Source organism: Sminthopsis crassicaudata, chromosome 6 (genome assembly GCF_048593235.1).
Source record: "Sminthopsis crassicaudata isolate SCR6 chromosome 6, ASM4859323v1, whole genome shotgun sequence".
Taxonomy (NCBI): domain Eukaryota; kingdom Metazoa; phylum Chordata; class Mammalia; order Dasyuromorphia; family Dasyuridae; genus Sminthopsis; species Sminthopsis crassicaudata.
The window spans coordinates 104,884,256-104,909,867 of record NC_133622.1 but is presented as its reverse complement, the minus strand read 5'-3'; the positions used below and the strand labels follow the sequence as shown (position 1 = coordinate 104,909,867).

General features: G+C 37.3%; 1 protein-coding gene across 2 annotated transcripts in view; it reads left to right on the top strand.

The window, feature by feature from the left end:
- Positions 1 to 5,226: 5,226 nt before the first annotated feature.
- The window catches only part of ENPP6 (ectonucleotide pyrophosphatase/phosphodiesterase 6), a 133,162-nt gene continuing 112,776 nt past the window's right edge, over positions 5,227 to 25,612 (top strand). Inside the window, exon 1 of one of the 2 annotated variants that reach the window (XM_074275047.1) lies at positions 5,227 to 5,364. Coding sequence is in view for 1 of the 2 variants with exons in the window: in XM_074275046.1 (XP_074131147.1) it covers positions 18,397 to 18,637 (241 nt within the window). In the remaining variant the exon portion in view is untranslated. Of the gene's footprint in view, positions 5,365 to 18,278; positions 18,638 to 25,612 lie in introns of those variants that run through there. The other variant, XM_074275046.1, reaches the window with a different exon arrangement.

Genomic DNA, 25,612 nt, shown 5'->3' with positions numbered 1-25,612 from the left:
TTGACAATTTCAGGACAGAGATAATGCCATGATATAATGGAAAGAATCCTGCTCTTATTCAGAGAATTTGGGTTCAAATTCAATTCCTGATACTGGCTAGTTGTGTAACCCTGAGTACACTATATGCACTAGACATCCCCCCTCACTCCTTGGGTCTTAGTTTCTTCATCTCTAAAAAAAGACCACTAAATTATATAGTCTCTTTTCCATCTCTAAATGTATAATCCTGTAATAACAACATGTATTCTCATCTCCCTTTTCTGTGAAATGAAATAGTTGGACTATATGGGTTTTTAATCTGTTTGTGTGTGCAGGATAACTTTGGCTACAATTTGAAGAACCCAATGAACTCAACCTTAGCATCAACCATGTGTTCAAAAGCATAAAACAAATGGGATTATAAAGAAAACTAATTGTATTAAAATACAATTATCTATAAAATATATATTTATATCTATAGATCTAACTGTATGTATAATTTTACACATACATGTATACAAACATACATATTCTAAAACTATTTCTATTAGCAGAGACACCATTTCATGTTTGAAAGTTTTTTAAACTCTCTTTCTCACCTATCCTATCCAATTATTTTCCAAGTCCTGTCAACTCCATCTCTGTAATATCTCTCACATCTGTCCCTTCTTTAGTTCCTTAATATACAGTCTTGTTACTATATACTAAAATTTCCACCACCCCCCTGAGGCTGGGGTTAAGTGACTTGCCCAGGATCACATAGCTAGGAAGTGTTAAGTGTCTGAGGCCAGATTTGAACTTGGGTCCTCCTGAATTCAAGGCTGGTGCTGTATCCACTGCACCACCTAGCTGCCCCCCTACTTAAATTGTTGAAACAATAACAACTAACATTTCTATAGCACTTGCAATATGCTAGGCACTCTGCTAAGTGCTTTACAATTATTATATCATTTAATCATCACAACAATTCTGGGAGGCAATGACTTCCTAATAGCTACCCCAACTCCACTTCCTTTCTCCTCCATATCATTATTCATAAATATGTCAGATTCAGTTTCTCAGGCAAATCCAGTCCTATTATTCTTTTGCTAAAAAATCTTGTATATCTGCAATTGGAAACCAAATTCCTTTTCTTGATATTCTAGGGTATTTTTCATCAGAAAACAACCTACTTCTGCTGCCTTATATTATTCCCCCTCTGAGCTCCTTTATGTTGCAGCCAAACTGAACTACTACATTCCCTGTTCCCCCCCAAATGCTCTGAGATTTCATGCCTATAAAGCCTTTTCCCACACTGTCCCCTTGGGCTTGCCCTCCTTTTTCTTGGTCTATTGAATTCCTATCCATTGCCACAAATGGGTTCTGTGAGTTCTTTGATTCTCTCTTATTGTCAATGGTCTTCAACCCTCAAACATTACATGGAGGTTTGCTCTGCTCCCCTCCTAATGAATTTATTGCACATTATAATTATCTCATTATGCACACAATATATTCACATAGATATTAAAGTACCATATATGATATGACATAGTATATAATGATATAGTTATGTTATTTTACATAAGATATAATATAATTATATAGTAAATATATGTGTACATATAATATAGACTACATAATCCATGAGCTTAAGTAATGTGTTTTATCTAAACTTTGTATCTCTTTTAGCACCTAGAACAGTGCTTCATAAATATTTGTGAGAAGTGAAGGAAGCAGAAGCAGGAAAACAAAATTCATGATGACCACAATGATATAGATGGAAAGAAGAACAATAATACAATTGAAAATGAGTACAGTGAAAAAAAATAAGAGTCCAAAGAAGAGACTTGAGAATGCATTTCTCTCCCTCCCTTTGCTGAGGTGGGGCACTAGGAGTATGAAACTGCATATAATGTCATATGTGATTTCATTTGTTGGTTAGTTGCTAAATTGATGTTTCTCCCTCTTTTTAAAAAAATTCTTATTATAAGTAGTGATTCTCACAGATGAAGAAGGGATATATTAGGAAATGTGAGTTGTATAAAAGCAAAAAATGCCAGTAAAAATTTAAAATTAAATATTCACAGAAGAATTAGGAAAAAGCTAATAACATTTATTTTGCCAAACAAGAGTTGGACCTATTTGCCAAAAAGAGATATGGAAATAAAGAACAACTTAGATTTTAAATATAATCTTTTTTTTGTAAGATCTCATGAAAAAGGATGGCAGAAAACTATGAGCTATATGTATTCATAAAAAAATTCAACATTGTAGAGGGAGAAAAAGGTATTAAGGAAAGCTTTATTAAGGCTTGACAAGTGAGGTCATCCAATCTAGTTTTTAGAAGGAAACTAGAAAGAGGTAAGCAATTGAAGAGATTTGTAAAGAGTTTTATGATAAATTCATTTTACCATGAAGGATATTAAAAGCTATTGCATTGGAATTCTAACAATATCATCCCAGATATGCTTACTTAAATTATCTTGCCTGATAATTTACGTCTGAGAAATAGTTTAAAGTTCTGCTTAAAGTTCCAAAAGAAACGGTTATTCTGACTCAGAGCTCAGAGTAATCAATTGCACATTTTTTAATGTGATAAACCCAAATACACACAGAAGACCTTAGAAACCTGAGAGAGTTTGATTGTAACCATGTGGTAATTCCGGGAGCCCAGACCTGCTAGTATAAGGACAGTTGGAACTAGAAAGTCAAAAAGTGAGGAAAGGTGTCCACACCTATTGTAACTACACAAGAAGTATAATGCACACACCACTAGTAATGGGAAATCACTCCTGGAATACATTACACTTATTGAGAAGGAGAAATAGCAATGAGGAATATAAAGATGGGAAGAATAGGTAGACTAGAATAAATGTATCCAGAGGTCAATGCTGATGTTTGTTTGTGGTTGGGGTTTGGGGGGGTAGGGAAGAGGATTTCCTACTAAATGCTATGGTTTGGATAGTCCATATGCTAGACTCTGGACTTTTTGGGAGAACTGAACTAAGGATGTTGTTGATAAAGGGCAGTTCCATTGAAGAAACTCATTCTATTAATCTAAATGAGTACCTGGTAGGCAATTTATTTTATTTTTTTTAATTTAATTTTTATCTTATTTTATAATTATAACTTTTTTTTGACAGTACATATGCATGGGTAATTTTTTACAACATTATCCCTTGTACTTACTTCTATTCAGATTTTTTCCCTTCCTCCCCCAACCCCCTCCCCCAGATGGCAGGCAGTCTTATACATGTTAAATATATTACAGTATATTCTAGATACAATATATGTGTGTAGAACCGAATTTTTTGTTGCACAGGAAGAATTGTATTCAGAAGGTAAAAATAACAGTTTACACTCATTTCCCAGTGTTCCTTTTCTGGATGTAGCTGATTCTGTCCATCATTAATCCATTGGAATTGGATTAGCTCTTCTCTATGTTGAAGAAATCCACTTCCATCAGAATACATCCTCATACAGTATCATTGTTGAAGTGTATAATGATCTTCTGGTTCTGCTCGTTTCACTCAGCATCAGTTGATTTAAGTCTCTCCAAGCCTCTCTGTATTCCTCCTGTTGGTCATTTTTTACAGAGCAATAATATTCCATAACATTCATATACCATAATTTACCCAACCATTCTCCAATTGATGGACATCCATTCATCTTCCAGCTTCTAGCCACTATGAAAAGGGCTGCCACAAACATTTTGGCACATACAAGTCCCTTTCCCTTCTTTAGCATTTCCTTGGGATATAAACCCAGTAGTAGTATGGCTGGGTCAAAGGGTATGCACAGTTTGATAACTTTTTGGGCATCATTCCAGATTGCTCTCCAGAATGGCTGGATTCTTTCACAACTCCACCAACAATGCATCAGTGTCCAGTTTTCCCACAGCCCCTCCAACATTCATCATTATTTGTTCCTGTCATCTTAGCCAATCTGACAGGTGTGTAATGATATCTCAGAGTTGTCTTAATTTGCATTTCTCTGATCAATAGTGATTTGGAACACTCTTTCATATGAGCGGAAATAGTTTTAATTTCATCATCTGAAAATTGTCTGTTCATATCCTTTGACCACTTATCAATTGGAGAATGGCTTGATTTATTATAAATTAAAGTCAATTCTCTGTATATTTTGGAGATGAGGCCTTTATCAGAACCTGGTAGGCAATTTATAGTTTTGCCTTAGTTAAGTGAAATGCCCAGAGTAACTATCTATATCAGAAAAAGGATTTGAATTCAAGTCATTATGACTATGAAACCAGCTCTTTAGCCTCTACATCAGGTCACCATATTTCTGGCACATTTGAGGTAAATACCTCTCCCTTCCCAAAACAGTAAGCAATCTGGTATAGGTTAAGTATTTGCAATCTTTTAAAATATATTTCCATATTTGCCATGTTGTGCAAGAAAAATCAAACCAAAAGAAAAACAAACAAACAAAAAAGAGAACATATTATGCTTTGATCTGTCCTCCATAGTTCGATCTCTAGATGCAATTGGCATTTTCCACCCCAAGTCTATTGGAATTATCTTGAATCAATAATTGTTGAGAAAAGTCAAGTCCATCACAGCTGACCTTTACAGAATCTTGTTACTATGTATAGTGTTCTAGTTCTGCTCACTTCACTCAGCATCAGTTCATGCAAGTCTTCACAGGTTTTTCTGAAATAAGTTTTCTGATTATTTCTTAAAGAATAATAGTATTCCATTACCTTCATATACCATAACTTATTCAGCTATTCCCCAACCAATGGACATCCACTCAATTTCCCTTTCCTTGCCACTACAAAAAGAGCTGCTACATTTTTGCACATATTTTTATTATCTCATCCCCACAGTTATTCTTACTTTGCTCTTTTCAATCTCTCTGGATTTACTGGGTCCATTCCCATTGCTAGAAATAGAGCCTAAGTCTCCCCCATCCTTAAAAAAAGCATTCACTTAACCTTACTATACTGTCAAAATATCATCCTATGCCTTTCCTCCCTTTCATAGCCAAATTTCTTTTAAAAGTTCTCTCTACTCACTGCCTTTACTTCCTTTCTTCTTATTCATTATCGTTCCTTGCAATTTAATCCTGATCACATCCTTCAGCTGAAACCTCTCTGATGATCAGCGATTTTCAAATGGCCCCATCTGTTGAGTTTTTCTCAGTCCTTACTCTTCTCAACCTGTCTGCAGTTTTTGATATGGTTGATCATCCTCTCTTCCTAGGGACTCTTTCCTCTCTTGAGTTTTGATGACACTATTCTATCCTGACTTTCCTCTTTTTTCTTTCTCAGATATACTTGTTCCCCATACAAAAGACTTTATAAGGCCAATCTAAAATCTGAACTGGATGCTGTGCAGATGCATGGGAGAGAGTGAAGATTCAGGAGACTCCTGGGATGTGCTGGTAAATGCTAATTGTTAAATTTTAAGTTTGAGTCTTTGCACATTTGAAATTTGCTACAAATCAGGACTTGATTTATTGTTATATTGATTGTCAAGTCTTATGAAAGTAATGAAAAATGTTACTAATACATATTAGATGTACATATAGATAGGGGATAGAGCTCTCTCTCTCTCTCTCTCTCTCTCTCTCTCTCTCTCTCTCTCTCTCTCTCTCTCTCTCTCTCTCTCTCTCTCTCTCTCTCTCTCTCTCTCTCTCCCCCCCCTAGAAAGCTAAACATTCTATGCCTTTATAACTTATTGATAGACATGTTAAACAGAACAGACTCACTGAGATAGTTATTAGAGACATATCTCCACAGTGAAATCCATCTCTTAATAACTATTGAATCTAATCATTCAATTAGTTCTGATTTCATTTAATTATGCTTAAATCTATTCCATATCTCTCCATCATGTTTCCCTTCCTGAAGACAGATGGCATGAGAGAGTTTAATTGCTTTTCTGAAATCTAGGTTGGCTATATCTACAGTATCTCCTTGTTGTACTAATCAGTCAACAAACATTTGAGTACCTACTATGTCAGTCGGTGAATAAGCATTTATTAAGCACTTATTATGAGACAGGCTCCATACTAAGTACTAGGAATACACATTAAGCAGACAAAAGTCCATCTCTTCCCCCAGGAGCTTACATTCTCATAGAGGAACACAACACATAAAAAGAAACTAAAAAATTGATTGTTAGAGGAATGTCAATTTATAGGGGCATGGCAGAGAAGTCCAGATTGAAGCCTGATGAGGAATGGAAAGATGACCAGTTTAGGCATCCTCCTTAAACAGAGGTTCTAGGAGGAGACATTTAATTGGAGGAAGGCAAGTCGTGGGCTGAAGTGTGGTGAATTCCATGGCCATCTTCTAGGATGAAGAACAAAGAAAAGGGAATACAAAGAAACATGTCACTACTATAAGGGCACCACAACAAACCAGTCCAGTGCAGAATGCATCATACTATTTTTTTTTACTTTATTTTTTCATTTTTTTCTTTTATTTTAGACTTTTTGTACAAAATGACTAATGTGGAAAAGTTTTAAAAAAGAACAAAAAAAAGAGGGTACTGGATGATGGACTATGAGAATGTAAGCTCCTGGGGGAAGAGATGGACTTTTTGTCTGCTTAATGTGTATTCCTAGTACTTAATATGGAGCCTGTCTCATAATAAGTGCTTAATAAATGTTTATTCACTGGATCATGAAACAGTTCTTTTTCTGGAGGCAGATAGTTTGTTTCATCATCAATCTTTTGGGACTGTCTTAGACCACTACATTGCTGAGAATAGCTGAATCATTCATAGTTGTTCATCATATAATATTTCTGTTATTGGATACAATGTTCTCCTGATTCTATTCACTTCACTATGCATCAATTCATGTAAGTCTTCCCAGGTTTTTTCTGGAGTAGTCCTGCTTATCATTTCTTATAGCATAAAAATATTTCATTACAATATGTTCCACACTGCCATTTCCTGATTGATGGGCATTCCTTCAATTTTCTAATTCTTACTCACCAGAAAAAAGAGCTGCTATAAATATTATTGTTCTTTTTTTGGATGTTTTTGGATTATAGATTCAGCAATGGTATTGCTGGATTAAAGGATTTGCACATTTTTATAAGTCTTTTGGGCATAGTTACAAATTGCTTTCCAGAATGGTTAGATCCAGTTCACAACTTCACCAACAAAGCATTAATGCCCCAGTTTCCCCACATCTCCTCCAACATTCAAAATTTTCCTGTTTGGGGCATGACATGTTTTTTATTTTAATAGTATTTTATTTTTCCAAATACATGCAAAGAGAGTTTTCAACATTCACCTTTGCAAACATTTGTGTTCCAAATTTTTCTCCCTCTTCTCCCTCCTCTCCCCTCCCTAAGACAAGCAAAGTATATAGGTTAAACATGCAATTCTCATGATCTGTTTTTGATGAATCCATGTTGCTTAGTTGTGATCAATGTTTACTTTTATAGATATGCATTAACCCTTCCTTTAACATTCCAGAACTTTGTCAAGAATCAAAGGGAAGTTTATTAATCTATAGTCTGCAAATTCCATTCTTCTCCCCTTTTGGAAAGATTAGGGAAACATTTATCTTTCTCCCTGCTAAAACACCTCTTCATTTTTCTTAATCTTTCAAAGATCACTGGTGGAAGACAGATCATCCCATCTGCCAATTCTTTTAGAATCTCTGAATGTAGTTCATTTTCTCTCTTTCATAACTTGAATCCTTTAAGGACACCTAACCAATTTAGTTCTTTCCACTTCCCACCTTCTCTTGTACTTTATTAGCTATTTCTGATCCATATAATCTAGACCAAAGACTACACTCCTTGTCAGGAAAGATAGACATAAAATAAACATAGTTATGTCTTCCCTTCACTGTTCCTTATCATTTTTCCTCTTCACTAAAGCAATGGTCCTAATTCTTCCTTCTTTTTTCACCTTTGTTCCTCTATATGCTTTAAAATCAGATATTATCTATCTCACACTATGGCTGCTCCACTATCCTGATGCTTAAAGTTGTTGGAGTCTTGAGATGGAAGAGAAAGTCATAGGACATAGTATGATGCAGCTATGATGGAAGAGGGAAGGAAAAGAAATGATGTGCAGACAGTCAGGGTGGAACAAGGATGCCAGAGAGGAATGGCAGCAGTAGGCTTCTTGAATAGGCTGGCCTCCAAGTTCACTCACTCTACTCTGTGATGGACAAATGAGGGTCTGAGATAGTCAGAGATCTGACCAGTTACAACTAGAGAAAGAACCAGATTCTCAGTTCCAAAGCCTAAGGTAAGACACTTACCCCTTTTCAGAGTTTCTGAGTATGTAAAGGCTCAGATCCACTAAATACTTCTGTCCAGCTTCCTCTAGAAACACATTTAAACTTTTTTGCCAACTTAGGGAAGGATTCAAACTATATGTTTCTCAGAACTCCTAGTTCTGGATTTGGTTTTTATCTCTAGGAAGATTTATGAGGTCTAGATATTTATTATTGTTGAGGATGGCTGCATGTGATGCAAGGAAAAGGTATACAAAGCTAAGGAGATCATTCAAGCTTTATTAGGGAATTTACTTATAGAAAACCCTGATGCAAAGCAGCAAGGTACCTATGGTCTATTGCTGAGGATTGGTCCTTAGGCTATTCATATGGTTTTTTTTCATTTTTTGTTTTTTATTGAACAGGCTAACAGGAAGAAGTGCCTGAGACATGCAGAATGTGGTCAAAGCAAGATATGTAAATATTTGCAAAATTGACTTGGTTATTAGCTGTATAATCTCAATTTAGCTAGAATATTTATAGGATTTTGCCCTTATTTGTAATCATAATTCTTTTAACTCATAATGTTCCTAACTGCAACCATAGTTAATTTAGCCACACTTTTGCACTGTTCTTTTGGTCTCACATGCTGTTTCTTTGCTTTATTCAGTTTGGTACAAAGTTGATAAAACAACTATATGCTAGCCCCAAACAGGTTTCTCTGCTATAGCTATATCTGGGTAGTTCCATGGAGAGAGGATCAAGGCACACCTAACATCAAATCCTTCCTTAAATGCTAACTATGCAACTCTGGGCAAGTCATTTTAACTGTCTGCTTTAGTTTCCTCAAGTGTAAAACAGTGAAAATAATGGCACCTATGTTCAATGATTGTTGAATTTAAAGGAGACAATATTTTTAATGTGCTCAGCACAGTGCCTACCATATAGAAGGTACCTGTTAAATAAATGCTTGTTTCCTCCTAGAATGGAAAGTCAACTTAATTTTGATTGTTGTATAACAATTAACTAAAACTGAGTAAGTCATGAGGTTTGTCTTGGCTCTTGAATGGGGTTGAGCTGATCATTTACCTGATTTCCAATTGGGTAAATCCACAAATCCTCACACTCCTGACAATGAGTTGGTTCTGCCAAAAAGAGAAAGGCAGATTAAAGGATAGAAAATTACTGACCCTCTGTGGGTCAGAGAAAATAACGCTAACTCAGCACTTCTCCCTGTGAGTACATGTACAAAACAGCAGGGTGAGTGGGCATCTTTAGGACTCAGTTTTTTCTTTTGGCTAAACAGGATGGAAGGGTAGGTGGAGAAATGCCTATAAAGAGTATTTGTGGTTAAACAAACAAATAAATGGAATCCTTTTTATCGTTCTTAACATTCTTTGACAGCTTTGACTCATTCTGAACTTTAATTCTTCTGACACTTCTCTTAAGGTTTTATATTAAACCTAGTGCATGGAGTGTTAGAAGACCTGAATTCAAATCCTGCTAGCAACACTTACTAATTTTGCAGCTCTGGCCAATTTATAGCAAGAAATAGCCTCATTTATAAAATGGAAATAATAACAACAGTTTCTTTATCTTATTAAGAGTTTCCTAATCTTTTCCCCTTAAAATGAAAATCTACCTTACAGAGTTGTAGGGAGGTAACAATTGTAAAGTGCTTTGCAAACCTACTATATTCATTATTTTATCTTTAATTATCTGCTCTTGTTTCCATCTTTAGTACCCTTTAATTGCAGAATGGAATCCTGTCATCTTACTTTTTTTCTATTTCCCCCACAAAACAAAGGACATCCATCATAGTCAAGCTTGCATCTCTTATTGTGTATCTTCTTACCACAATATTACAGAGATAAATTGGAAATTGGAAAATACTGTGGAAATCTTCTAATATAATTGTCACCTCCATGTAGTCCTTTATTTTGTTTTTTTCTCTACATATCATTCACAAAAACACATAATAAGTAAATATTGGGGTTGTAATTTTAACCGAAGTCTTTGGAAGAGGAGGAGGGAAAAGTTGGAGGAAGAAAAGGAGAAGGAGTACCATTGTCTATTTCATATACTTTACTTTCTAGTGCTGCTCTTGGAAGAAAGAGGGTAATTTGGATAAATGTTGAGTTTGGGAAGGCAAGGAGAAATGAGTTCCATTTTAAGCGTATTGAGTTTGATGTAGCCAGTTTTAGTATTCTTTAGTCATACCTGACTTTTCAGGACTCTACTGAGGGTTTCATTTTCCAAATAAGTAACTGAGGCAAAGACAGTATTGAACCTATGGAAGCTGATGAAATCATTAAAAGAGAGGGCAGAGAGAACAGAGCCTAGGACAGAAAGTTGTGTAACATCTATCATTAACTGGCAAGCAATAATGGATAATCCAGTTAAAAAAAAAAAAAAAGCTAGAATATTCAGACATGTAGGAAAATAGAGGAAAACAACATCATTTGAAATTGAGGAATGGATTTCAAGACTCTTATATTGGTCTCATTTAGAATCTCTCCATTTTATGTAGCACCCAGAAGTGAATGTAATATTCCAAGATAAAATTTGTTCACAATAGTTAAAATTTATATAAACTAAGTTTTGAAAAGTGCATTTTTTTTCATGAATTACATCATTCATAATAATCCTGGAAGATAAGGTTATTAATTCCAAACAAGGAAATTAAGGTTGAGCCAAGCTGTATCTTACCCAGGATCATATAGCTAGTAAGCATCTGAGGCAGAATTTGAATTTAGGTCTTCCTGATTCTTAATCTAGTAACATTTCTACTCTGTCCCGAGGATTGGGACTTTCTTTCTTGCTTTAGTTTGTAGTCCACTAAAACTCCCAGATTTTTTTCAATGAGCTATCATTCAGCCAGATTTTGCCAGTCCTTTGTGCAATTGATTCTTTGAACCCACTATAGCATCTTATAAAATTTCATACAGCTAAATTTAGGATATGATTTTAGCCTATTGAGATATTTGGGGGATATTATTATTATCTAGTCTAAGACTATAAATTGAAGAGAAATTGTCATCTTGCATTGGTAGAGAAAATCTTTCACTAAGTGCTCCCTAGGCCAATGAAGTCACAAGTCCAGTCCCCAACCCTCTCCCTCTTATGAAACATGTTAGGGATTCCATTTAATTGTGTTTCTCCAATTCTGATAAGCATGTCAGCTAAAATGCTTCATCCAAGTACTTGATAAACAACATGAAATATACCTGAGTCAAGGATAGATCTCTGGGGCATCTTACTAGAGAAATCCTGACACATTCACATACTTTTCCATTTTTAGATCCTGTTACTAAACCAGATTTTTGTCTCTAGGGACCAAAGTCTTTAAAATATATCATTGTTCCTAGATAACTATGGCATCCTTCTCTTAATATAGCCTATGTCTCTGAAGAGAGCATTCTGATTGGCTTCATTACTCTATCAAATGCTTGAGAAAGGCCAGGCTCCTTTCCTTGTTTTGGGAGCAATAACAATACATACAGATCCAGTGTGATGAATGTACCAAAGATGAAAGTCTTTCTGCTCTTCCTGGGACTGTGTACCATTCATCATAAAAACACTTCCTCTAAATGTCTTTGTACCATGGGCAGCTTCTCACAGAGCCCTGGGCCCTTGCTATTATCCAGGCTCCATTTAGTTCATTTTAGCTATATCTATAAATTTCTGATCAACAGGGTGAGTTATTTTTTTAAGTCAGTCCATAACTAAAATGCTTTGTTAGCCCCAAGCAATGAGTTTGAGTCATCTTTACTATTATTTTTATCCTAAGAAATGTATTCACTTGGGTGGGATAGTGGATAAAGCATTGAGATTTGAGTCAAGGAAGATCTGATTTTGCCTTGGACACATACTAGCAACTTACTCAAATGTCTTTGTGGCTTAGTTTCATTTGTAGAGTGAAGAGATTGGATTTGACTTCTAGGGATCAATTGATCAACAAATATTTAAGAGCCTGCTAAATTCAGGCATTATGTCAGGTCTGGGGAATACAACTACAAAGACTAAAACTATACCTTCTCAAAGTGAGCTTACATTCGGGGAGACAAAAAGTATATATGAAACTATTTAGAGCTTAAATATAAAATTAATGTTATTAATTTTAAATCGAATATAAAATTAATAAATATAAACACATACAAAGTATAAGGAAGGGGAAGGAGAGTACTAACAACTGAGGGGAATCAAGAAAGAATTCATGCAGAAGATGAATGAGCTTCATTTCAAAGGAAGACAGGAACTCTATGAGACTGAACTCTATTCCACAAATGGGGCACAGTTAGTGTAAACACATGGAGGTAAAAGATGGTAGAAGCAGAGAGAAGGCCATTTTAGTTGGATGCCAGCTCAGAGGAAGGGAATTAAGCTGAATTTAAGATGTCTATGAGTTATCCAGTTTGAAATGTCCAATAGGCAATTAGTGATGCAGACTAGATCTCAACTGGGGCTAAATATATAGATCTGGGAGTCATCTCTAGAAAGGTGATAGCTAAACCCACAAGAACTGAGTAAATTCTCAAGAGAGAGGGGATAAAAAGGGAAGAAAGAACATTTAGGTCTCTACAGTTGACTTCACTGGCTTCAAATCCTGCTTCTGTTACTGCCTTGTGTCCCTGAGCATGACTTAAGTTTTCCAGGTTTTAGTTAAGTGGTATAGTGGATAGAATGCAAGACTTGAAGTTAGGAAGATGAGTTCAAATCTGGCCTCAGACACTTACTAGCTGTGTGACCCTGGCAGTCACTTAAGACAGTGTGTCTCAGTTTCTTCATCTATCAAATCAACTAGAGAAGAAAACAGCAAACCACTTGAGTATCTGTCAAGAAAATCTCAACTGAGGCCACAAAGAGTTGAATGTGACTGAAACAACTGAATAATAACAAAAGCCCTTCAGGCTCTGAATCTATGATGCTATTTTGATTGATTGTGCAGACAGTTATCATGTTATTTGCTGGAATATTAGCAGATGACCTAGGTGTAGTTGGTACAATTATAAACATGATATGTCAGGGTCCTAAACTGTTTTTCAATCTTGGGTTTGAAAGTCATTTCTCTTGTCTTCATTTCATTTGTTTGCAAAAAAAACCAAAACGTGATTGAACCATGTGACTTCTTCTGGCTCTTTCAGTCTTAAATTTACAATATTAGAATTCTTCAAACTTTCGACAAGGAATTCCCAAAAGTAAATGAGGGAGCTAAAGTCATTAAGAATGAAACTGCCCCTGACTTGATGATAGTCATTACTGATTAGCCCTTTTAAAATTTCCATACCTAAATCCCTGCAGCTTATATTACTTTTTAATGTAGGTGACTTTTCTAAGTAACATACATAACTCATGGAAATCAAACATAGATACGACTTGCCTCTCTTGCTCTCTATTTTATCAAGTCACTGAGATCTCCCATATTTGATATCTGGGAAAGTAAATATCAGTCCAGAAACTTAGATTATCTCTGCTTTTGTAAGCTACCTATTGGAGTAAAAGAACAGCTCATAACCTCATTAAAGCAACTGCCTTCATGCCTTTTGGCTCTTTTTCCTGACTTACTAACTAGGACAAAAAAATTAATGAAATTGGCATCCATGATATTATCCCCTAGATAAATGAGAGCAGGGGTCATATCTTAGACGTATCTCCTCTCCCTCCCATTGAGTGATATTTCAAAAGATAGTAGAGATAATAATGGGCATTTATAGCACTTTAGAGTTGCAAAATGCTTTACAAAAATGATTACATTTGATTCTCATTTTGTAAGATGTTATTATTATCATCCTCCTTTTACCAATGAGGAAACTGAGGCTGACACATTTGGCAAATGTCATTCAGTTGTTAAGAGTCTAAGGCAGGATTCACACAAAAGTCTTGCTGACTGCAAATCCAGAATTCTATTGTACCATCCAGATATCTATTTGTTGATGAAGGACCATTTTCAACCAATAATTGAGCTTGCTTCCAAAAACATTTGACCAGAAAAAGAAATGAGATTTGTTTTGCAGATTTTTAAAAATTATCACTGAAGGAGACCAGGTGAGGTTTTCTCAAAAAGTCTATGCAATGGAGTAAATTAGACCTTAGGTCTAAGTTATCCTTGTTCCCAGAGGTCTATAGGGCCTGAGGGGCATTAGGCCCAGGTTGCAAGAAGTCCCCTGATTTTAAGGCCTAGAGGTCTCTGAGGTCAAAACCTAGGTCTAAGCTTCAGGAAATGAAATGATCCACAGGAAGCAGGCAATATTGGTGACCCATTGGTCAATAATGGTTACTTCCTTTTTAGTCCATTCAATGAAAAGACTTGGGTCTTTTGCTGTTTAACCAGATTTATTATTTCTGACTTGCCAGGTCCAGGACATCTTGGGAGCTGAGATGCCTCCTGCATGTGCTTGGGCCTCTCCTTAAGAGACTAAATAAATGCTTTCTCTTTGTATCTGAAGATGTCTCTGATTGTTAATTTGTGTAAGGGGATCTAACACCCATCCACACATCTTTCTCATTCCTAAAATATAAGATTGGATTTACTTTTGTGTCAGCCTTGCAGATAAAAAAAATTTACAACTCTCCCTGTGAAGTGGCTAAACCTACCACCAAGCTATATACACAGGTAGCAAGACACACAACACCATGATTTCTTCTAGTTGAGGAGGACTACTATCTTGTGGTTTCTATATTGGGAAGGAGCACATTCCTGAGAGTTCATGTGTGTCTGGAACAGGCTTGGCAAGGCCTTCTAGGCAGTGATCCATTTAGGAACCAAAAGGAGTTTTGTAATTTGCAGTATCATCTAGGTGAAAACTATGTAGCATTTTCCTGGCCTAAAGCAACATCCAACCCTAGGAAAAGATAAGGAACTATTTGAAAGATTCAGGCTGTTGATTACTATTCTCAAAGAAGGAAACAAAGAGAAATAAACTCTCAGTCTTGACTGACAAGACTTTTGGGCTTTTAACAGGGACCACATTTTTTCTAATTTATTATCTATTTATTTATTTATCTATTTAAATTCATCTCCTACCCAAACTCCTCTATTCTACCTGAGATAAAAGGCTGAGGGCTAGAAATATGGCCAGGCTCAATGCCATTGTTGGGGATCCCATCAATGGTTTGGGAGGCAAAGCATGAGTCTTGTGAAAGAATTCATTCTATGGCAAAGAATAGGAAAGTTTATTTCTGAATATCACTAAGAAAGCAAGTCTCTTAATAGACAAAAGCCCCCAGTGAGATTAAGAGATTTTGTGAAGAGATTCATTGAGGGAATTTAGTTTTATAGTCAGATTCCAGAGCTCGGGGCTATTGAAACAATAGGAATTTTTGAATTGAATAGGTTTCAGTTTAATTCTATAGAAAGCCTAATTAGTAGTAGTTATCATCAATGGGGGTTGGTTTTTGGAATAAGATAGGATTAGGAATCTGGGTGAGACAGGAAGACAAAGTTGAAGATGATTGGTCTCTTGAAAGAATTTCCTTCAGGCTTTCTTGGTTCACTGTGATTACATGATTTATATTCTCCTCTATCCCTTCCTTTCCTCAGGTGTGCTATGTTAGAGACACTTGGTTTTACCATTACAATATGGATTCCAAACACATGTATTTAGATAAGAGCAATCAATTATGATTTGGAGAATGGTAGATTCTACTGAAAATATCCTTCAGGCCTGAAGATGAGACTGGAAATAAGTGAAGAATGTGAAATCTGGGGTTGCATTGTATGGCCAACCCCACAGGCTGTTAAACTTTAGGGGCCAGATTGGGTCTAGGGAAATGTAAAATGGAGAGGATGTTTTTGTGCTCTTTGAGGATTTTTTTAGTCAACTATCAGCTTCATAATATCTGTATTATGACTTAGCTAAACTTTGTATCTCTTCCAGTCTTAGCCCAGTGCTCTGCAATGCAGATATATACAATTGTTATTTGTTTTTGTTTTTTTTTTGGGGGGGGGGAAGAGGGAGATTTTAGATTTTTAGGTCTGTGACTTCACTAGTTTTGGGAAGTTCCAATGAGAAATTTTCCTTTACTAATGCAGATCTATAACTTTTGAGACATTGACTCCAAGAAAGTTGCCTGGGATACTGGGAAGTTAAGTAATTTGCTCAGGTCACACAGCCAATATGCGTTGAACTTAATTTTCCTGACTATGGTTCTCTGTGTGCAATGATGCCTCTCCTGGCTGAATTGAATTGAATTGAATTTGTTGGGTTATTAGTCTGTGTGAGAGGAGCAAACAAACATACAGAGACAGTTGATTTCTCTAACCTGCTTTTCCAGATTTATCATTTTACTCCTTTTTCTGCAATCTTACAATCCAGACTTTTTTTTTTTTTTTTTTTTTTTGCTGTTATTCATATATGAGGATATTTCTCTTGTCTCCATGCCTTTGCATGTGCTAACTCCTATGCATAGAATTTACTCCTTCCTCATTTCCTCCTCTTAGAATCCCTAGCTTCCTTCATAGCCTTTCCTGATGTGCCTCTCCCCCAAATAACTTTGAATTTATTTTGGATACATCTTGTATTGTTTTTGTTTAGTCATTTCAGTCATGTCCAACTCTTCATGACCCCATTTGGGATTTTTTTGGCAAAGATACTGGAGTGGTTTGCCACTTCCTTTTCCAGATCATTTGACAGATGAGGAGCTGAGGCAAATAGGGTTAAGTGATTGCCCAGGGTGACACCGCATAGAGGCCCAAAGCCACTGTGCCGTCTATATCTGGTATACTTGTGTATATAATGTATTATATATATATTTGTGTATAAACTTATATATGCACACATGCACCTATATACACATATATTTATAAATATATGTGTATATACACATACACACACTCATATATATTTTATGTTGGTCCCCTCCTTTCCCATTGCTTCACGTCATACTATATATGTGTGTATATGTGTGTGTGTGTGTATATATATTCCTTGATTTAAGGGATTGTTTCATTTTTGCATAAGTATTTCCAGTGATTAACATAGTTTTTGCCATATGGGATTGGTTGATTAAGTGATTAAACCTTTGTTGAGTGAACAGTACTCACAATACAATTATCTAAAGAACATAGGATCACAAATTGAGTATTGGCAAGATCCTCTGAGGCCATCCAATCCATTTTACAGATAAGGAAACAGCCCTAGAAAAGTAAAGTGATTTCCCCAATGTTACACAGTTGGTATGACAGAGAGCTGTGTGGACAGAAGAGCTAGAATTTGCACCCAGATCCCTTGATCCCAAATCCAATACTTTTCCCACTATATCATATTCCTCATCACTACCCCCATTTATATTATGATTTCCAAAAGTTTTTGTTGCCAAATTTAAGATTAAAAATCCAACTGAAAGCATTAATACTTATGAAGTCCTTACATTTTTCAAGAGAGTGACCATTCAAGAGAATCTGAACTGCAATTGCTGGAGCCACCCCAAGAAAAGAGATCACATTTTTCTCATGGTAAAGTTGGTGTGGGCTGTTCTCTAGCCCAATTACTCCTTTCATCCTTTCCCTGTGGGTATGAATATTCTGGAGAATGTGTTAAAAGCAGCAAGCTTGCTGTCCTCCCCTAGTGTGAACTGCTGGGCTAGCTGGGGACATTCCTCATTCTCCTTCAGAAGGGGGCCCAGGAACTCTCCAAACAAGACTGGTAAAGAACAGATTCTTCCTTTCATTCCTCTAATTTTTTTAAAATAAGAGTGTTGGGGATCCAGGCAATGGTTTGGGAGGTAAGGCTCAAGTCTCCTGAAAGAAGTCACTCTATAGCAAAGAACAGGTAAGTTTATTTCTGAATATCACCAAGAAAGCAAGTCTCTTAGTGGACAAAAGCTCCCAGTGAGATTAGGAGATTTTGTGAAGAGGCTCATCAAGGGTACTTAGTTTTATAGTCAGATTTCAGAGCTTGGGGCTATTGAAACAATAGGGAATTTTTGAATTGAATAGGTTTCTGTTCAACCCTATAGAAAATCTAATTAGTAGTAATTATCATTAATGGGGCTTAGTTTCCGGAATAAGATAGGATTAGGAATCTGGGTGGGACAGGAAGGGGCTTTCTGGTTTCCCAGTTCAAGGGGAGTGCTGTACCTTTAAATTCTGAAAGTGAAATTGGCTCAGATAGGATAGCAGTGAAACATCCGGCCTCTAGAAGAGAGAATAGCTTCAGATTCTCCAATCACAGACACTGCAAAGGCACAGGCAGCCCTGCCTGGACCCTGGGGTAGGATCCTGACAGCATGGCAACAAAAGTCCTGACCCTCTTATTCTGCTTTGCCTTCTACCTGGGTAGCCCAACCTCTGTCCCCCGGAAGCTCCTGGTATTTCTATTGGATGGTGTTCGCCATGACTACATCAGTGATGAAGAGCTGGAATCCTTGCCTGGGTTCAAAGAGATTGTGAGCAAGGGTGTGAAAGTCGATTACTTGACCCCGGACTTTCCCAGCCTTTCCTACCCTAATTATTACTCCCTAATGACAGGTGAGTATTGATCTCTCTACTTGTTGGGGGAGTACTTACCTTTGACTCTCAAACTGTTAGCCACCCTTCCTGGGCTCTGTTTTTCAAGTCCTTCATATTTTAAATTTCAAATATTTGTTTTGCTCTTCAGCAGTGGCTGGGGGTTCCTTAGCGGAAAGGATGTTTCTAGCTCTGGTGCTGTTGCCTTCCAGTTGAGACTTTGGGGTTCCCTTTGAATTGCAACATTGAGAAAAGATCCAGTGAGAAATTGGTGATAATTAGCAGGACCAGGCTTTCTATGTCTTTTCACAAGTAAAGTCCTTTAAAATCTCTGTGGTTCAAATTGGATTTTTTTAAATGAGCAAATGGAGCACGCTAAATTTCAGAATTTCCCCAGCCAAACTTGGAACCAGTTGCTGGCTATCCTGTCAGCCTTCACTGATTTCTAGAGAATGGGATTTTAAGACATACACCCAGGATTTCTTAGGTAGCAGAATAAGAAAAAGAAAAAGCCTCATGTAATTCAGGTTTCTACTTTTTCCACTAAGTACCAGGGAATAAAAGATGCCCCTATTTGGAAAGCTGATCTGTTTGGAGAAGCTGCCTATAGGTTGGGGTTTCTCTTGCACAGACCAGGGCATTTCCTGAACTGGCAGAAATCTGCAAACCAGACAACATCATAAGGGATATCTCTTGATGCATTGGATCCAGAGACTAGGGTCTAGGTTTCTCCAGGATTCCTGGCTGACCTTTAAGACAAACTTTGTGGGAGTTAAGTGGTTTTCAGAATTCAGACCAATATCTGTACCCTACCCTCCATGTGTAGAAATCCCTGATTTCTGATTGTCTGGTAAGGAAATTGATGCCTAAGTCAAGGTCTTTGCATTGTGGGAAGTCAAGGAAGGTTATTGATTGGCCGACTAGTCATGGTGGGGTGGGAGCCCTTATTCATCTTAAGAGTCCTCCCTCAGAGGTGTAGTGACCATACTTATGTAGTGACCAATATTCAGGAATATTGGTGAAGTTTATCCATCTGTACATGAGATCACAGAGCTGGAAGGGACCTTAGAGATCATTAAATTCCTCTCCCACCTATTTTAAACATGAGGAAACTTGAGGCCCACTGAGGCAAAAGTGACTTACTTATTCTGGAGGCTCACACAACTGAGGGAAGGAAAGGAATAAGCATTTATGTCTCACCTGTTTATGTGCAAAGTACTGGGCTAAGGACTTTTTACAAATGTGATCTCCTTTTGATGCTCACAATTCTGCAAGATAAATGCTATTATTCCCATCTTACAAAAAGGGAAAGGGACAGAAGTCAAATGACTTGCCCAGAATCACATCATAATAAGTATGTGAGACCAATATAATTACCTAAAGAACATAGGATCACAAATTTGAACCTCTGATATTGAGCCCAGCAACCTGTAATGATATAAGCACTTATAGAAGTATATAAGTATGCAGAACTATTTTTGTACATAATAATAAAAAGAATGATAACTAGTATCTAAAGAAGGGTCTACAAATTTGTTTTCTATTCAGGTCTCCCTGAAATCAGGTCAGCGGTTTCAATCTACTTTAATACCTAGTTGTTTTTATCTCATTTGATCCTTCCAATAACTTTGAGTTGGAATTATTAGTCCCATTTTACAAATGAGGAAAGGGAGAGTGTTAAGTGACTCAATAAGAACCAGTGAATATCTGAGGCAGGATTAGAATTCAGATTTTCCTGACTCCAGCTGGGTCCTGTACTCTATTCCAAGTTTGCATCTCAAATGTTTTCAGAGAGTAGAGCAGAAAGAGACTTGTAGTCTATGGACCGGAACAAGTTCACATTCCTGCTCAATCATTTATTTACCTGTACAACTTTGGGCACATTGATTCAGAGACTTTCCTCAAATTTAACTTTGGGGAGGATTTAAAAAAATAAAAAATTTTAAAATGAGGGATTTAGACTAATTCTTTGGCCTCTAACCATGCTTTCCAGTTACAAATCTATGATCCCCTGAACTTATGAACACCATGCTCTGGAAACAAAGCTTTTGTGGAAAACTGAAAATGAAAGAATTCCTTTATGGCAGTGATCCCTTGACTGATTGATGCACTTTGCCTCTTGCCTAACAAATGAGGTCTCTAAAATAAACACGCTAACAAGACTCTCCTCTTTTCCTTAAAGGCAGTCAATTGGCACGTTCATAAGCCAACACAATACCTTACTTCAAACCCCATTTGCCAGTTTTCCAGGGGCCAACAGCTACTGCTGTATGTGTGGCACAAGCCTGGTCTCAGTTCTCTGCCCAGAGAGACTCACAAAAAACAAGATACCCCCACTCATCTCTCGGCAGGCATTCACTGCCCATCTTGGAGAGATGTGGCCACGTGCAGGGTTCTAAATCCAAATGAAAATTAAACCCCATTCGAGTGAGGGAGCCCCCAATAAAGAGATAAAGGAGCATTAAGAAAAAAGCCCCACAAAGAAACCAAGTCAGTGACATTATCCTTTGTTTCCCAGACCATGTTCCTGAAGTTGGCAGGAGCAGGGAGCCAGACAAAGCCTCTCTGTCACACAGGGACAGTCCTGCTTGGCATGGCCTGCTTGAGCGGATCCATTAGTGTGCCAAGGAGCTTTTGCGTGGGGAGAGTCTAATTTCCCTGAAAGTTGAAAGTAGATTTCTCTCTGTTTCCAAATGAGTCCACACCACAAAAGGCAATACCATTATAACGGAAAATACTACTGTAGCTATGGCTGCAGAGAGGAAACCCTTGGATCTCAGATGCAACCTGTCACGAAGGAGCACCTGAATTGGAAGGAGACTTTCCCCATGATTCACGGCTTCCATTTTCTCCTGCATGAATCCCAGGCACCAATACTGGTGGAAAGAGCGTTGCTTCTAGAGAGAGAGTAGAATCTAGAGATAGAAGGGATTGAGGCTATCTGACCAACCTCTCCCTCATTTTGCAGATAGGGAAACTGAGGCACAGAGGTATAACATGATTGGCCCAAGGTGACCTGGCCAGTTTCTGAGTCAAGATTTGAATCTAAATCTTTTGTATTCTAAAACCAGTGTCCTCTTCTCCATGCCATGTAGAAAGCTTGGGTTAGCTGTCATTCTGGGCAAGTCACATGACCTCTCTATGTCTATGTTTGGACTAAATGACCTCAGGCTATGAGCCTATCACCCCACAATCCTTTTTTGGAAGCCCCATACTTAAATTAAAATATTCTGACTCTGAGCCTGGGAGATGCTGGCCCACCAGGGGGGCCATGTTATTCAAGCAGTGGCCCCGAGGATTGCCATGGTTAATGATACCAGTTTCCTTAAGTATGCTCTCTACTTCTGCCATCTGAAGTTTTAGAATTCTTCCTTACAAAAGGAAAACAAAACAAAAACAAAACCACTTTTGGAAGTGGTACTTCAGCATATGGTTGGAGCATTTGGCGAGTGTTTTATGAACCAGTGCAAGATTTGCCCCAGAACCCTTTAAGTGCCAAATGAAGCTCCACTCTAGGATACCCCAACACTTAGTCAAAAATGGTGTGACCCCAGGTGACAGTCTTTTTGAGACTACGGAGTCTGCTGCTTTATTCTCTCTTTATAATCCTTAGGGAGACCATGTGCCATGAGGAGAAATTGGATTGGACTATGAGTCAGAAAATGTAGATTTTCACCGTAGCTCTTTTACTAACTAGTTGTATGACCAGGTAAAAATTATTAAACCTCTTTTGGTCTAAGTTCCCTGAGTTTTGAAAGGCAGGGCAGGAGTGGATTGTACAACATTCTATGTCTTCAACCTAGATGTGATATGGTATGCTATCACTGGAACTGGAGTCAGGAAGACCTAATTTCATCCCTAGCTGTGGGACTTTGGGCAAGTCGTTCAATCTCTGTCTGCCTCAGGTTCCTGTTTTCCTAATGGGAATAATAACACCTGCCTCTCATGAGGATATTCCTGTGGGGATAAAATAAATTAATATTTGTAAAGTTCTTTGCAAATTTAAAAAACTATATTAGTGCTAGCTGCTGCTATGAATAAGATTAATTTCAAATCCTGTTTCTGACATTTATTGGACCTTTTTTATTCTCAGTCTTTTCATCTGTAAAATGGAGAGGATTTTGATTTATACTAGATACACCATCTCCTGGATGTAGGCATTTTCAGTGACTATCCCCTGTCTCATCTCTTTGTCTCATCTCTGCCTTCTGTCTTCAGCAAAAAGCCTGCCCTCAGCATGAAGCCTTTCCTGACCCCCCCCCCTTTTTTTTTTTTTTTGCTGAGGCAATTGGGGTTAAGTGACTTGCCCAAGGTCACACAGCCAGGAAGTGTCCAAGGCCAGATTTGAACTCATGACTTTAGGGATGGTGCCCTATCCACTGTGCCAGCTAGCTGCCCCTCCTGAATCCCTGTCCTCTGTTTTTCTTCTGCTTATTCTAGTTTGTGGGGTAGTTAGGTATCACAGTGGATAGAGCACTGGAACTAGAATCAAGAAGCTTCAAATCTGAGTTCAGATCTGGCCTCAAACATGTATTAGCTGGGTGACCTTGCGTAACTCACTTAGCCTAATTGCCTTAGTTTCCTCATCTGTAAAATGAGCTGGAAAAGGAAATGACAATATTTTTTCCAAGAAAACCCCAAATGGAGAGTCAGATGAACTGAAATGAATGAACATGAAATGAAATGACTGAACAACAGCATAATAAAATTCTATCTGTATGTTTTTTTGTACATAGCATTTTTTGAGTACTGTCTTTTCTATCAGAGAGCTACTTGAGAACAGAGAATGCCTTTCTTTATATCCTCCAAACTTAGCATTTACCTTGTATGTAGTAGGTGCTTAATAAATGCTTTTTTTCTGTTAAATGATAACTACTATCATCTCGTGTCCCTTCTAGCTCTAAATTCTCAGGGAAAACCTGCAAGGTGAAATTTCACAAAATCATAGGCCTTCTACATATATAAACTGTCCACTGGTACTTCTCTAGACAGTTGGAAAATACACCATCTTAAAGGAGAAGAGACAGAGGAGAGGGAAATGTGAAGATGTGTATGATCTCAGCCTATACTGCATAAGGTAGACATCTGAGTAGTGAGCTAACTTCATGGGGCAGGAGGTGGGGGGGGGGGGACAGGGCCAATATGCTCCAGAATCCCACATTATTGGGTCATTAAAAGCTAATAGGGAAGTGCATGAAGCTATGGATTTTAGTGCTAAAGAATCCTATGGCTGACATAAAGCCATGTTATTAGATCTAGTTTTGGACACTACATTTTAGGAAGAACATAAACAATTTGATCTGTGTAGAGAAAGTAACTAGAACAATAAAGGTGACCTGAAGAATCATACAAATATCAACAGAAGGGCTTGGGGAAATTACATCAAAAGAAGAGAGGACGTTGCAGAAATATGTGAACTGCCTTCAAATAGCTGAAACAGTATCATAAGGGATCCTCCACTAAGGCCTGCTTCTGATGCCTCTCTGGCCATAGATAGGTTCTGGAAGGTGACTCAAGCAGACCAGCATATCCTTTGGAAGACCTTAAGCTGGAAAGGTATAGTGAGAGAGTTCTCTGACCACTGAGCACAGGGAGCATCATCAACAGGTTCCCTGCAAATCATGAATGAATCTTTCAGCCAATAGCAAGTGTCAGAGACCAGCTGCTCTGTTATTGTCATGTCTGGCTCTTTGAATCTGTTTGGGGGTTTTTTTGAGAGGGGGAATTTCATTTGCCAGCTCATTTTTCAGGTGAGGAAATTGAGGCAAGCAGGTTAAGTTACTTGTTCAAGGTCACACAGCTACTAAGTGTCTGAAGCCAGATTTGAACTCGGGAAGATGAGGCTTTCTGACTCTAGGTGAGGTACTTCTAAGGAATAAAGCTTATTATGTTCAATCCCAGATAGCCAGGTGGTTGGAAATTGGAGAAAGTGATATTCAACATAAGGGAAAACTCAATGGTAGGAGCTGTCCAAAAGTGCAAAGAATTGCTTCTGGAGATGGGGAGGGGGTATAATGAGTAATTGCTCAGTTAGGGCTTGCACAAGATGCCCACTAGTATCCCTTTCAAAGGCTGAGATTCTTACAAACAGTTTCAAATTAATATACTTTCTTCAAAGTATTTTTATCTCCCTACCTCCCAAAGCAGCTCTGTGCACTTGTGAATAGCCCTAACTTGTAAGCAATTTTTCCTAATATGGAGCCAAAATCTTCCTCTCTGATACTCATCATTTCTTATAGAACAATAATATTCCATTACATCCTTATACCACAATTTATTCAGCTATTCCCTAATTGAAGGGCATCCACTCAGTTTCCAGTTCCTTGCCACTACAAAAAGAGCTATTACAAACATTTCTAGCATTTATGGGTTCTTTTCACTTTTTTATAATCTCTTTGGATTATAGACCCAGTGGAGACACTGCTGAAGGGTATGTACAGTTTTATGGCTCTTTGGGTATAGTTCTAAATTGTTCTCCAAAATGATTGGATCAGTTTACAACTTCACCAAAAATATATTAGTATCCCATTTTTCCCACTTCCCATCCAACATTTATCATTATAAATTTCTTGTCATTTTAGCCTGAGAGAGGTACCTCAGAGTTGTCTTAATTTGTATTTCACTAATTAATAGTGATTTAGAGCATTTTTATATGATTAGAAATGACTTTGATTTCTTTTGAAAATTGTCTATTCATATCCCTTAATCATTTATCAATTGGGGAATGACTTGAATTCTTATAAATTTGAGTCAGTTCTCTATTTATTTTAGAAATGAGGTCTTTACCAGAAAAACTGGCTATAAAATTTGTTTCAGTTTCCTTTCTAAACTTGGTTGCACTGATTTTATTTGTTCAAAAAATTTAAAATTTTGCATTACATAATGTTCTCAAGTTCTTTAGTTATAAATTCCTCCCTTCACAGATCTGACAGGTTCTACTAATTTGCTTATAATATCACCCTTTATATTTAAATCACGAACCCATTTTGACCTTAT